Source organism: Rutilus rutilus (genome assembly GCF_951802725.1).
Source record: "Rutilus rutilus genome assembly, chromosome: 11".
NCBI classification, from domain to species: domain Eukaryota; kingdom Metazoa; phylum Chordata; class Actinopteri; order Cypriniformes; family Leuciscidae; genus Rutilus; species Rutilus rutilus.
This window is the reverse complement of record NC_140216.1, coordinates 18,675,691-18,689,036: the sequence shown is the minus strand read 5'-3', so window position 1 is coordinate 18,689,036 and position 13,346 is coordinate 18,675,691. Positions and strand designations below refer to the sequence as shown.

The 13,346-nt window shown below is 36.5% G+C and overlaps 1 protein-coding gene across 9 annotated transcripts in view; it reads right to left on the bottom strand.

The window, feature by feature from the left end:
• Window positions 1-13,346, bottom strand: part of ptprua (protein tyrosine phosphatase receptor type Ua) — a 480,983-nt gene that overhangs the window by 94,805 nt on the left and 372,832 nt on the right. For all 9 annotated transcript variants that reach the window (XM_084423701.1, XM_084423706.1, XM_084423703.1 and 6 more), the window contains exons 13-14: window positions 10,098-10,134; window positions 1,834-1,972 (exon numbers count right to left, since the gene is read on the bottom strand). In XM_084423701.1, the coding sequence (XP_084279827.1) occupies window positions 1,834-1,972; window positions 10,098-10,134 (176 nt within the window). The remainder of the gene's footprint in view (window positions 1-1,833; window positions 1,973-10,097; window positions 10,135-13,346) is intronic.

The following is a 13,346-nucleotide window of genomic DNA, read 5'->3' as shown; positions in this document are numbered from 1 at the left end:
GGAAAAGGGTGGTTTGCCCGGTTCAGGTTGGTGGAGAGCTCCTGCCTCAAGTGGAGGAGTTCAAGTATCTTGGGGTCTTGTTCACGAGTGAGGGAAGGATGGAACGGGAGATTGACAGGCGGATCGGTGCAGCTTCTGCAGTAATGCGGTCCCTGTACAGGTCTGTCGTGGTGAAGAAGGAGCTGAGCCGCAAGGCGAAGCTCTCGATTTACCAGTCAATCTACGTTCCTACTCTCACCTATGGTCATGAGCTGTGGGTCATGACCGAAAGGACAAGATCCCGGATACAAGCGGCCGAAATGAGCTTTCTCCGCAGGGTGGCTGGGCGATCCCTTAGAGATAGGGTGAGAAGCTCGGTCACTCGGGAGGAGCTCAGAGTAGAGCCGCTGCTCCTCCACATCGAGAGGGGTCAGTTGAGGTGGCTCGGGCATCTTTTCCGGATGCCTCCTGGACGCCTTCCCGGGAAGGCGTTCCGGGCATGTCCCACCGGGAGGAGACCCCGGGGAAGACCTAGGACACGCTGGAGAGACTATGTCTCCCGGCTGGCCTGGGAACGCCTCTGTGTCCCCCCGGAAGAGCTGGAGGAAGTGTCTAGGGAGAGGGAAGTCTGGGCATCCCTGCTTAGACTGCTGCCCCCGCGACCCGGCCCCGGATAAGCGGTAGAAGATGGATGGATGGATGGATGGGTCTTTTTTGTGTTACCCAGCTGTTGGGTTAGTGGCTGGGTCAATGTCACAGACCTTTTAAACAATACACCCCTACCTCACTCATCCCAGTGGCGGCGTTACAACCCAGCTTTTGAGTTACTTCATCAGATGGGAGCAGTTCTCAGTGCTGACAAATTGGTGCATTTCTTCAGTGAAAGAAAGGTTTTTATACATTATATTCGATTTATACCATGGTCTTTCTGAATACTCGATTCTGATTGGCTGGAATGTGTGCAATAAAACCATTTAATGCACAGGTAGTTCCAAGCAGTGTTGCCACGGTTTTCCTGCTACTTGGGATACTTTTACACTGTTGCCGCAGATAGTTTTTGTTGTCTGTGGGACTATACGATTTTTACCGGTGGACGCTAACCTAACTAACATTATTTGACCTCAAGGTAAAATAATAATGATGATAATAATAATAATAATAATAATAATACAAATATGACACAATTGCTTTAATGTTGTGGTTTTGTTCACATGCAGCATTAATATTTACTACTTTTGTTTTAACTTTAATTTCAATGTACTTCTTTGCAGCAAATGATTTACCAGCATTTTTAAACTCTCTTATTCACAGGAGCAATACCTGTATGCATGAAAACACTTATCTTTTCACAGAGAGTAAACCAACCTTTTTACCTGTACTTCACATTCAATAAGAGTCAAAAGAGTCTAAATTAAATTATAGTCCAGCAATAACCTATTTTCACACTTTCAGTCAGTCATTATAGCAAAATAAACCCCAGCACTGTGATTTTACTTGTATGATACTGCATACTACTGGCTACTTACAGACTACGTTTTTGCAATAATGACCGGTTGACTGTTAATTATAACACTTATTACACAGCTGCAGAATGCAGCGATTGACCAATCACATTGAAGTATTACAGGGAGAAATGTAATAAAATTGGATAACGTAGTTCTGTAACAGTCATTTCTGAGCAAATATTTCAGCTGTGAGTTTGGAGTCAGCTCTAATTCAATCAGTTAAAACTTTGAAGATGTGCACTGTTTTTGACTGTGTCTGGACGATGCTGCTGTTGGTGTAATTTGACACTGTGAAGAAAATATAAAATTGGATTTGATTTTAAATGGATCTGAGTTCACGCATGCTCACCCTTTCTTGACAATAACCACGATGGCTCCCAGCAGGAGGATGAGAACAACCAGCCCCCCAGCACAAGCTCCCAGAATCAGCCCCATGTCCTCGGCATGCTGGGACACCTCCAGAGCATGCTTATGGTCCTTGCAGGCAACTGAGAGTGAAGACAAAAAGTTAATGAATGACTGTGAGATAAAAGAAAATGACATCAGATCAATTTGCTGAATATCAGTAATACTGTAAATCTACATAAATAAGAATCTACTCAAACACTATTTTAAGATAACAACACTGCTAATTTGGGTAAAATGTCAAATATTTAATTTAATTTATATATTCAATAATATGTATAAACAAAATTAATATCATAAATATATCAAAGTAAATCCGTGCTTTACCAGTAATTAATATTTTGACTCATTAGTATGAGACTGCTAAGAAAGATAATAGAATTTTAATAGAATCTCCAATGTAAATATCAGTGGCATATTTGGGAAGTTAAACCATTTTAGTAGATCAGTTATTAAGTCCCCCGTGGAATTTTTTTCTTCATAAATTGTTTTAGTAAAAATATAAGTGAATATATATATATATATATATATATATATATTTATTACTATGTGTTTAGTTATTATTTAACTACATTTTCTACTGTGCATTTACATTTTGTTCTTATATTTTCCACAAATATATTCATCAGCTGTTTTCAACATTAATATGGAATTTTTTTATTTATTTTTTTATGAACTCCAAATCAGCAAATTAGAATGATTTTGGAAGGATCATGTGACACTAAATACTGAAGTAATGGCTGCTGAAAATTCAGCTTTGTCATACATTACATTTTAATATTAAAATAAAAAACTTTAAATTGTGATACAATTTCACAATGTTACTGTTTTTTTTTTTTACTGTATTTTTGATCATGTAAACGAAGCCTTTGTGAGCATATGATACTTCTTTCAAAAACATAAATAAAATCGTACTGACCAAAAACTTTAGTGCATATCTGTAACAGTAGTGTATATCTGCCCGGCAACAGTGGCTGAACTATTTATTCCTCAAAAAAATAAATATCACTATTTTAAGTCATTTCAGAGCAAATACATAAATATCCAAATATACATTTGAATATCTTCAAAACTCTAAAAATATTAGGATAGAATTTGCCCAGTCGAATACCTAATACTACAGCAGACCACATTATCTCAACCAGCAGATGAGTATTATAAGATTAGAACAGTAGCCAGGTAATGCTGGCACACTACTGCATGTTAATCTGCTAAAGGTATCGCATGGGTTGGAGGGAGATGAAGAGACAGTTTATCTGCATCAAGCAGCACATGAACAAGCCACAGGGGAAGAAGCTCAACCCGGGGTGCCCTTGGAGCGAGAGCAGACCGGGTCTTTGGCAAATTAGGGTCAGGTCAGAGATGCAATTGTGCTGTTCAAGGTTAGATTCTGAGAGGTCCAGACTCCAGCTCCTAAAGCTAAGAATGTTGGTCCTACGTTAGAACTTTTAAAACCCAGTTTTTACAGCCAATTTCATGACTGAATGTCTCCTTTCACAAATATTATGCCATATGGGCTTCCTGTTCCTTGAAAATAGCACTTATTTAGCCAAAACTGACATAATTTCAGCTTTAAAATGATATGGGAGCAGTCTAGAACATGCAGTGCCGCTGTATAGTGTCTTAAAAGCACCACATTTTTGAAAGTTTGCCCAGTCTTGAAATTGGACGTCTCGTCCAAAACAGTTTTGGCAAAAACAACAGTTTTTGTTTTTTTATTCAACCCGGAAAAAAACTACCTGCACATCAGAAAGGATCTTTCAACATTTCAGCGAATATAGCATTTGACCACTTTAGTGTCCAGTGATGACAGCTGCGCCTACTGGTCTCCAACTTGAGAAAGAATGTCACAAACTAAAACTGGCGGACATTTTGAACGTGTTTCTCAGATTTTATGGGTCTCTGTGTCTCCATTTTCTCTACTTATAAATGCAGTCAATTTCCAAACAGCTCCAGAGAACAGCATGAAATCTCTCTCTCGATTAATTTAAGCCCCTGCGGTGCCTGCAAAAGCAGAAATTGCCATTTGAAAAATCACAGGGATGGAAGTGCATCATTATACCATCTGCGGTACGGACATTAATTACAATATCATTGACTAAATAAATACCTAAATAACAGAATATGACATACAAAACAAAGATTCTAAAGAGACATTCTGCTGATGGGCTATATTATAATAGTATAGTATATCCAGTAATGGCAACACATTCTTTTTTTGCCATGTACTTTGATTCTTCAGTATCTTCATAAAGATAAACTCACAAACTAATTAACAATATAATGAAGTAATTAGAACTTTCATAAAATAGACACTCGCTCAACCGCTAACAGTACAGAGCATCAGCATTGAATAAAAGCGTGAGTCTTATTTTTACTTCACTGTATTTTGACATTCTACTGTACATTATTGTACATTACTAATATTTTTGTTGTTTCCTCGCAGAGAAGAGCAGTAAAAGGTCATAGACATCTCTGTTCCAAAGCCTAGAAAACATTTATGCATCATATGCACGCTTTTGATGTCAAGCATTTTCAAAATGAGGTTGTCTTCTAAGCTTTCTCATTAGACAGATTGAAGGCAGCATAGCATTAATCCTTCACACATAAGGCAATTTCAGAATGCATTGGAAGAAAAATTGCAATAAATTGAAATGTGCTGGGAAATGCTCTTATATTGCTCTTATAAATACTCTTATATTGATTATAACACTTATGTGAGGTGTATGACCACTCTGCTTCATGGCCTTGGTGTGCATTATTTTACAATAATTAAATGGCCCATCATCAATTATTCTGCTTACACCATGATTATCACACCTTAAGACATCAAGATGTTTGTCGGGTTTTTGTCCTTAGAATTTTCTTGTGTGTAGAACTGATTTCTTTCATATTTCATTCCAAGCGTCCATTGTTGAAATGTCATTTTAGAGCTAAGAGTAATGGTAATGGTGTTTAGAGTAATAGTGACTTGAGCAATTGATTTGCTGATTTGATTTTTTTTTCTGTTAGTATTGTGGTAATTAATTATTCACTTTCAACAAAGCTCTCTCTCTCTTTTTGTTGTTGTTGATCATTAGACCATATGCTGCCTCAGAAGTCTGTCCGAAAAGTATACTTTTGAACACAAACACTCCCTGTGAAGTCATTGGCTTATAAGGGCAGTGAGACAAGAAGTCAGCTGCCTGAACTGAATCCTACTAGTCACAAAATCTTCTATAAAACAACATTGTTGCCACAAAGAACTCCAAATACTGCTCACTTCAAAATATTTTTTTAAACGTCAAATAGATTAAATATCAGCAAAAATAGGTTGTCAATGAAAGAAGTTGTTTCCTCACAAAAGAATACTGAAGCCTTTCCTCCATTGACATCCATAAAAAAAAAGACCTCTTGTTTCCCTGCCAGTATAAAGCTGCACAACGCTATTTTTTCTAACCTTGGAAATTCAGTTTAAAGGGGCTTTGGAACTACTTTGTGTGTCATGTGTCCTAAAAAATAATTACACACATTTGAACGTTCATCAACCAATGTATTCAACAGCCCCAATATACAATCAGTGATAAAAAGTATTTCTAGAAAAATGTTTAAAAATGATCTATTGACAAAAATACAGCCTTAGCCATGTATTCAGGTGCTTCACATGAGGAGAATTATTATGTGTTACTGTTAATGTGACCTTTCCTGCACACTACACATGGATGTGGTCCGGCAATGCATTCCAGGAGTGGTGCGCCTGCAGAAGTGATCGTTTCCGTTCCGAGTCTATTTTTGCTGTGCTGCACTGGCTGAATCAAAGTGACAGCACATTGTTCGCATAAATATAAACATAGATTGACACGTAAATGTATTTCATCATAAAAACATACAATTTAAACTCGACTGTGTTTCATAGTCAACACATGCCTTTTTGCCCAGGGTAAAGCAAGGAAAGCTACACCTTACCTCACATTTAGATAAACAAGGTAACATAATGGATGGCACTCATCTCTTCGTGGAGATGGAAAAACAAAGTTCACCTTTCAGTCGGTCACGTTCGGCGTTACGTTATGTTACCTTCAGGGAATGAGGGTTACATGCGTTACTAAGATGCTCCCTTTCAGTCGGTCACGTTCAAAGTAACGTCTCCGTTTCCTCCTTCAGGGAATGAGGGTTACATACATAACCGAGACGTTTTTATGACCTGCAGAAACATAGTTGTTACATTTTCAGTAACAACTAGTTTTGAAAAAAAAAAGAATAAATGTTGTTGTTTGTCGTATACAGCCGCGGATCAGTTGCGCACTGCAAACACATCAAAATGTGAAAGCACAATGAGCCTGTCCTGCATCTCCACCGTACAGGCTACATACTGTAATATGAACTGTATAGTATGCACTGCAAACTGAGTATGTGTGAACCTGGTGTTAGACTTTAGCCAAAATGAAATATTTTAGAATGTCGATGCCTACATTTTGTAAGTCCATCTATGATGGACTGATTACCTCAGGTAATACTAATCCCGTGCGAAAAGACCCGCTGTAAATATGTACGTGAATATTCATTTCCTAATTAAAAGTAGTTTTCCGTGTTTTTTCAAGTATGGAGGCGCTTGAAGAAGCATTAAGTTGTGTTCTAGACGCTGGGACGAGTCTATGGCAAAACTCAAGTGTGTTCCACATACCATTCAGATCAGAAAGAAGATCGAAAGCACTTGTTAGAGGCACGAAACATCTTTTAGCGTTAGGTAAGTGCCTATTACATTGTTGTATGTAATACTTATGCCTCTGAAGCAACCTAGTGAATACACCTACCAGTTAGTAGTATCTGTGGAATTAAGAGCTTTCAGAATGTTATAAATCCTATAGAAATTAAACAACTGAACAACAGCCATAATCATCTTCTTTCTTTTTTTACATTCCTACTACCACCCCAACAAAAGAAGTAGCCTACACAGTAGTACACACACTGGTAGTGTGCTCCAAAACAATAAAAAAAATTGCATTTATAAGACCAAATCCAAAGTTGAAAATCGGGTTGACGTCAGCAACCAACATCAGTTGGGTCAACCCGACTTTCATTTCCAACCAAAATCCAACATCAATCTGACGTCGGGTTCTAACGTCAATCAGACGTCGGGTTATGACGTCAATCTAGGGCTGGGCGATATATCGATATAAAAATTATATCAATATATTTTTTAAATGCGATATGGAATTAGATCATATTGCATATATCGATATAAAAAATATATCAATATATTTTTTAAATGCGATATGGAATTAGATCATATTGCATATATCGATATAGTTCAAATTTGCACTGTGATCCTTGCTCCAAGCAAGCTGCTGACACGGAGCTCTCTGCACTGCTCCCCGCGCCCCCGCTCCTCGTTTTCCACTTTGCGTGCGTGTTTAGAGCATGTTATGTTATGAGAGGCGAATCATGACTACTTCAGAAAACCCAGCACAATAGGAACTACCAGGCAGTGACATAAGTGTACGCTGAAATAAAGTCTTTCACCTCAGAAAACTGACTTTCTTGTCCTGTCAGCCGTTATCCTGTACTCGTAGCGCACACTCTTCAACTGCACGCGCAAATGCGGCGGCGCGCGCTGTGTATCGCCTCACTGTATATAAAGTGCAAAAGAAACTACGAGCATGCAACGCCGTTACGTTGTAAATTACACGAAATAAAAGTAATGCTGGAATGATTTTCATTCTATTCACCAGGAGCAGTTTCCATGTTTCATTAACAGTTATTGTTAATATTGTGTATTCACCATGGTAACTGTCATTTCAATATTAACCCCAAAATGCCACTTTATTTTTCTTTGTGTTATTTTTAATATTTTTAAATGACTGTAGTGACTCACACCAACATTGTATTAACAAAAACTAGTTTGGGACTGCTATTTAATAGCTTTAGTATAGGCCTAATGTTTATTTATTAGTACTAGTCTTTAGTCATATTCTTACAATTTATGTTAAGTAAAGGGGAAAAGTACTTGTGTGTGTGTTAACAAATTTTGTGTAAACGTGTTATAATTTGGCTATATATATATATATATATATATATATATATATATATATATATATATATATGTATGTATGTATGTATATATATATATGTATATATTAGGGTGACCATACGTCCTGTTTAACCAGGACATATCTGGCCAGGATTTCGAGATCGCCCAAAATGCCCGGGATTCGTCTTTTGCTTTCTACAGTCACCATTCATTATGTTTACATTATTACGTTATTTGACACTGACATGTACGTGCCAGCTTTGCAGGTCATGCATTCTGATTCACACGGATCCCGATCGAGACGAAAACACAGGAATTTTCTTAGCAATGCTTACATGCACATCAACCGATCACTTGTTTAGCGTTCATGTAAACACTACATTCAGATTAACCAATCGGAATTAATTCAGTACTACTGAATCAAAAGGTGTACATGTAAACAAAATGAATGGCGACGAGAAAGCAAAAGCCGAATCGCGGATATTTTGGGCGATCTCGAAATCCCGGCCGGACATGACCTGGAATATGGTCACCCTAGTATATATGTGTATATATATATATATATATATATATATATATATATATATATATATATATATATATATATATATACAGTACCAGTCAAAAGTTTGGAAACATTACTATTTGTAATGTTTTTGAAAGAAGTCTCTTATGCTCATCAAGCCTGCAGAAAAAAAAGAAAAAAAAGAAAAAAGTAATATTATGAAATATTATTACAATTTAAAATAATGGTTCTCTTTTTTAATATATTTTAAAATGTAATTTATTTTTGTGATGCAAAGCTGAATTTTCATCAGCAAGTACTCCAGTCTTTGGTGTCTTATGATCCTTCAGAAATCATTCTAATATGATGATTTGATACTCAGTTATTATCAATGATGGAAACAGTTGTGCTGTTTAAGATATTTTTTTGGAATACTTTTTTCAGGATTCATTGATGAGTAAAACGTTAACAGCATTTATTCATAAAAACAGCATTTATTCAAAATAAAAACATTTCTAACAATATAAATCGTTACCATCACCTTTTATCAATTTAACGCATCCTTGTTGAATTAAAGTACTAATTTCTTTAAAAAAAAAAATAGTTATTGTTCCCAAACTTTTGAACGGTAGTGCATATTGTTACAAAAGATTTCTATTCTAAATAAATACAGTTCTTTTTAACTTTTTATTCATCAAATAATCCTGAAAAAAGTATCTCAGGTTATAAAAAAAATATTAAGCAGCACAACTGTTTCCAACATTGATCATAAATCAGCATATTAGAATGATTTCTGAAGGATCATAAGACACCAAAGACTGGAGTACTTGCTGATGAAAATTCAGCTTTGCATCACAAAAATAAATTACATTTTAAAGTATATTAAAAAAGAGAACCATTATTTTAAATTGTAATAATATTTCATAATATTACTGTTTTTTTTTGTTTTTTTTTGTTGTTTTTTTTAACTGCAGGCTTGATGAGCATAAGAGACTTCTTTCAAAAACATTAAAAATAGTAACGTTTCCAAACTTTTGACTGGTACTGTATACATATATAGGCAAATTATAACATGTTTACACAAAATTTGTTTATATTCAATGTAAACTTTGATAATCATAATTAATAAATCACAATTACAATTCCAAGGGAATAATTGGCAATTATGATTTTTGTCATAATCGTGCAGCCCTAAGGTGAAGAAACCTGTTTATTATTTATTCATTTGATTTTGCAACTGTTCACTGAAATAGCCGGTTTCAATAAAACTACTTGTGACATGTCATATTTGGCTTTGACTTTGACTGAACATTTGCTCTCACTTTGCGGAAAAAATATCGGGATATATATCGTATATCGATATTCAGCCTAAATATATCGGGATATGACTTTTGGTCCATATCGCCCAGCCCTATGTCAATCCGACGTCGGGTTATGACGTCAACTCAAGTAAATGTACTTTGTTACTGTCCACCTCTGTTTGAATCACAATTATGGGTGGATTGTGCCCAACTATCACCACTTGCGTTTTGAGAGACTGCCATATTAAGGTAAAGGTAACAAATATGCTTTCATCGCATGACAAAGTGTGAGTGAGTCCGCAATAGGGACATTTAGTTGGCATTGATGTATATGCACAGTCATTGAGACATGCCCTTAAGCGTGTAAACAGTGCAGATAAAGAATGAATTACCTTTACGAGCGATCCGAATGCAGTTGATCCTGGTCTCCTGAGGGTAAAACAGAGAGTTGATGCGTTATCAGGGCATTCTGAGGGTGAGAGGATAGTGTGTGTGTGTGTGTGTGTGTGTGTGTGTGTGTGTGTGTGTGTGTGTGTGTGTGTGTGTGTGTGTGTGTGTGTGTGATTATGTGAATATCTGACTAGAAATCCCACAGGCAGACAGGAATAAATTTGAATGCCTAAATTGATGACATTTACTAGCAAATGAATGAGAACATATGTTGGACATGAAGGCTCAGTCCAATGAGCACAAAGTCAGCATCCTAAATTAAATAAAACATCATATGTGACAGATTTGAAATCAATTACATAGTCCGCAACAAACAAACAGCATTTCTCGCATAAACACATGTAGTGTCAGACATCATGGTACCTTATTTACTCCTAAAAGGTTCATAGTAGCACTGTCACATGTTGAGTGTTTTGAATGTTTGTATTTCTGTTCTAGTGTTTTCCATATTAAACAATGTGTCAAGAATACGCTCTTAATGTTACTAAGGAAGTGGCCCAGTCAATGAAGATAGTAGAACTTTTGAGTACAACAGCTTCTACAGGTGATTGTGATTATTTTGAAAACAGTAAATTGAAAAAAATTATTGTTTGGATATAAAAAGCACAAGGGGTGTTACACAAATAGATGCACCATCTTTTTTTCAATTTAGAAAGCAAAAATGGTCAAAGTCGTGTCATTCACTCATTATGCTCTGACACAGGAAAATAGCTTACCGAGCCTAGTGAAATACATATTTTTTTTTTATGTATACAAGTTAATACAAGTTATTTTCTACTCAAATTTACACAAATGTGAATTGTCTCAAAGAGAAAATAAAGACTCTACTTTTTTTATTGATTTTCAAAGATTGATGAGGAGTCTAATACCATGCTTTAACAATCTCTGTCACAAAATGAATTATACACAGCTATGATGAGTATGGAAAATGGAAAGACTCCTGGTATTCATGGGATTTCTGTTGATTTTTATGAGATTTTATGGCCAGTGATTGGGGAATATTTATTTTTGGTTCTTAATGATGATTTAAACAAAAGACTGTTACTGCTAAGCTGTAGAAGAGCTGTTATCACTGTTATCAAAAAGAAGGGGGATCTTCAAAACAAGTACCTGGAGACCAATATCTCTTTTAAGCAAATTATTAAATATTATCAAAGGCTCTAGCAACAATGTTAAGCAAAGTTTTGAGTCAAGTAATATATTCTGATAAATTATTGTATACACAATAGGTCAATCTTCGACAATATATCATTGGTCAGAGATGTTCTAGAGGTTGCAAGGCTATCAGGTGTTAAATGTGGTCTGATTTCGTTTGACTAGGAAAAAGCCTTTGACCGTGTAGCATATGCATATTTGAGAGATGTTTTAGAAGCTTTTGTTTTTAGTCAGAGTTTTATAAATATGATTGAGTCCATGTATCATAATATTGAGGGCATACTCAAAGTCAGTGGTGGTTTGAGTGTTCCTTTTGAAGTTCAGAGGGAAGTTAGGCAAGGATGTGCTTCAGGAATGTTATACTCCCTGGCCATTTAACCTCTACTTCATAAATTATAACCTTTCTGCTTATGCTGATGATGTAATTGTTTTATATCTGGTGCTGATTATGTTAAAAAATTGGAGATTATTGTTAACCGTTTTAAAAAGAAAAAAGTGAAGCCCTTTTAATGGATGATTGGAAATAGAGGACCTCCCAACTTAGCTGGAGGTTTAATCTGGAATAAAGGTGGATTCAAATACCTTGGAATTTTTTTTTTAGGCAATGATGATTTTGTTCAAAAGAATTGGGATTGTATTTTAGAAAAAATCAAAGGACCTTTACAAAAATGGACATGGCTACTTCCCCAATCGTCTTATATAGGTCGCAGGCTAATAATCAATAACCTGGTGGGGTCTTCTCTATGGCATAAACTGTGTTGATCTGCCTGTTGGACTTTTACCAAAGCTTCAAGGAGAGATGGTTAACTTTTTCTGGAACAATTTGCACTTGACACCTCACAGTGTTCTTTTTCTGCCAAGAGATGAAGGAGGTCAAGGCTTGTTTAATCTTATCAGCAGAGGAGCAACTTATCGGTTACAGTTCATTCAGCGGTTACTGATGAGACCTCAAAGTCTAGTGTGGAAGCCATTAGCTCAAACCATTCTACGTGAGGTGAATGGAATGGGACTTCATGCTGCACTTTTCTTAATGGATTATACTGGATTTGACTGGACTGCCCTCTTTTTATAAAAGTCTTTTTAAAGTGTGGATACTTTTGAAACATCAGTGGACAGAGTCAGCTACATCTCTTTTTTTTTGGTTGCATGAGGAACCTGTGGTTTTGGGGAGTCACCTTGATGTGTCAGGAGATGACATGCCAAGGCTAAAATACTTACTTGTGTCAAAGAAATTACTACAATTGAAAGATATTGTTGACTATAGCCCTATTCGGACGGGACTAGTTTAACATGGAGAGGTGGGGTAAAGTAATAATTACCAGAGCTTCTCTGTGATTTTAGTCCCGTCCGAATGTGCCATCTCAGTAATCATTACGGACAATGTCAGTAAAGATTACGGCGGCTTTTACCTTCAGTAAAAAGGTCTGGAAAAATTACCTCAGGTAATACTAATCCTGTGCGAATAGACCCGCTGTAAATATGTACGTGAATATTCCGTCATTTCCTAATTAAAAGTAGTTTTCCGTGTTTTTTCAAGTATGGAGGCGCTTGAAGAAGCATTCAGTTGTGTTCTAGATCAGAAAGAAGATCAAAAGCACTTGTTAGAGGCACGAAACATCTTTTAGCGTTAGGTAAGTGCCTATTACCAACACAATCCAATCTGAAGGTAAAGGTATAGCGGAAGATTTTCCCGAATTTTAGAAAAGAACCGCCCTCTCCACTTTTTGAAAAAATGCACATGCTCTACCTGCTCCCGAGAGGGAACGTCTATTAAACGTGTGCACGAGAGAGCATGCACGAGCTAATCATAGCTTACATTACCTTTTACTAGCAGTGATTTTAAATGGATTTCTCCAAATAGCATGCCAAACTTTACCTGTCAAGTAGAAACTTCGCGACTGAGGCATCAGTGGGAAGCCCAACCTGTGTTTTGAGCGCACGCCATCGTGTGAATCGTGTGCACGAGCACGTACGACGGCCTTACGTAAACATATCACCAGAATGATTGACACTTAGGAGGACCAATAGTCTTGATG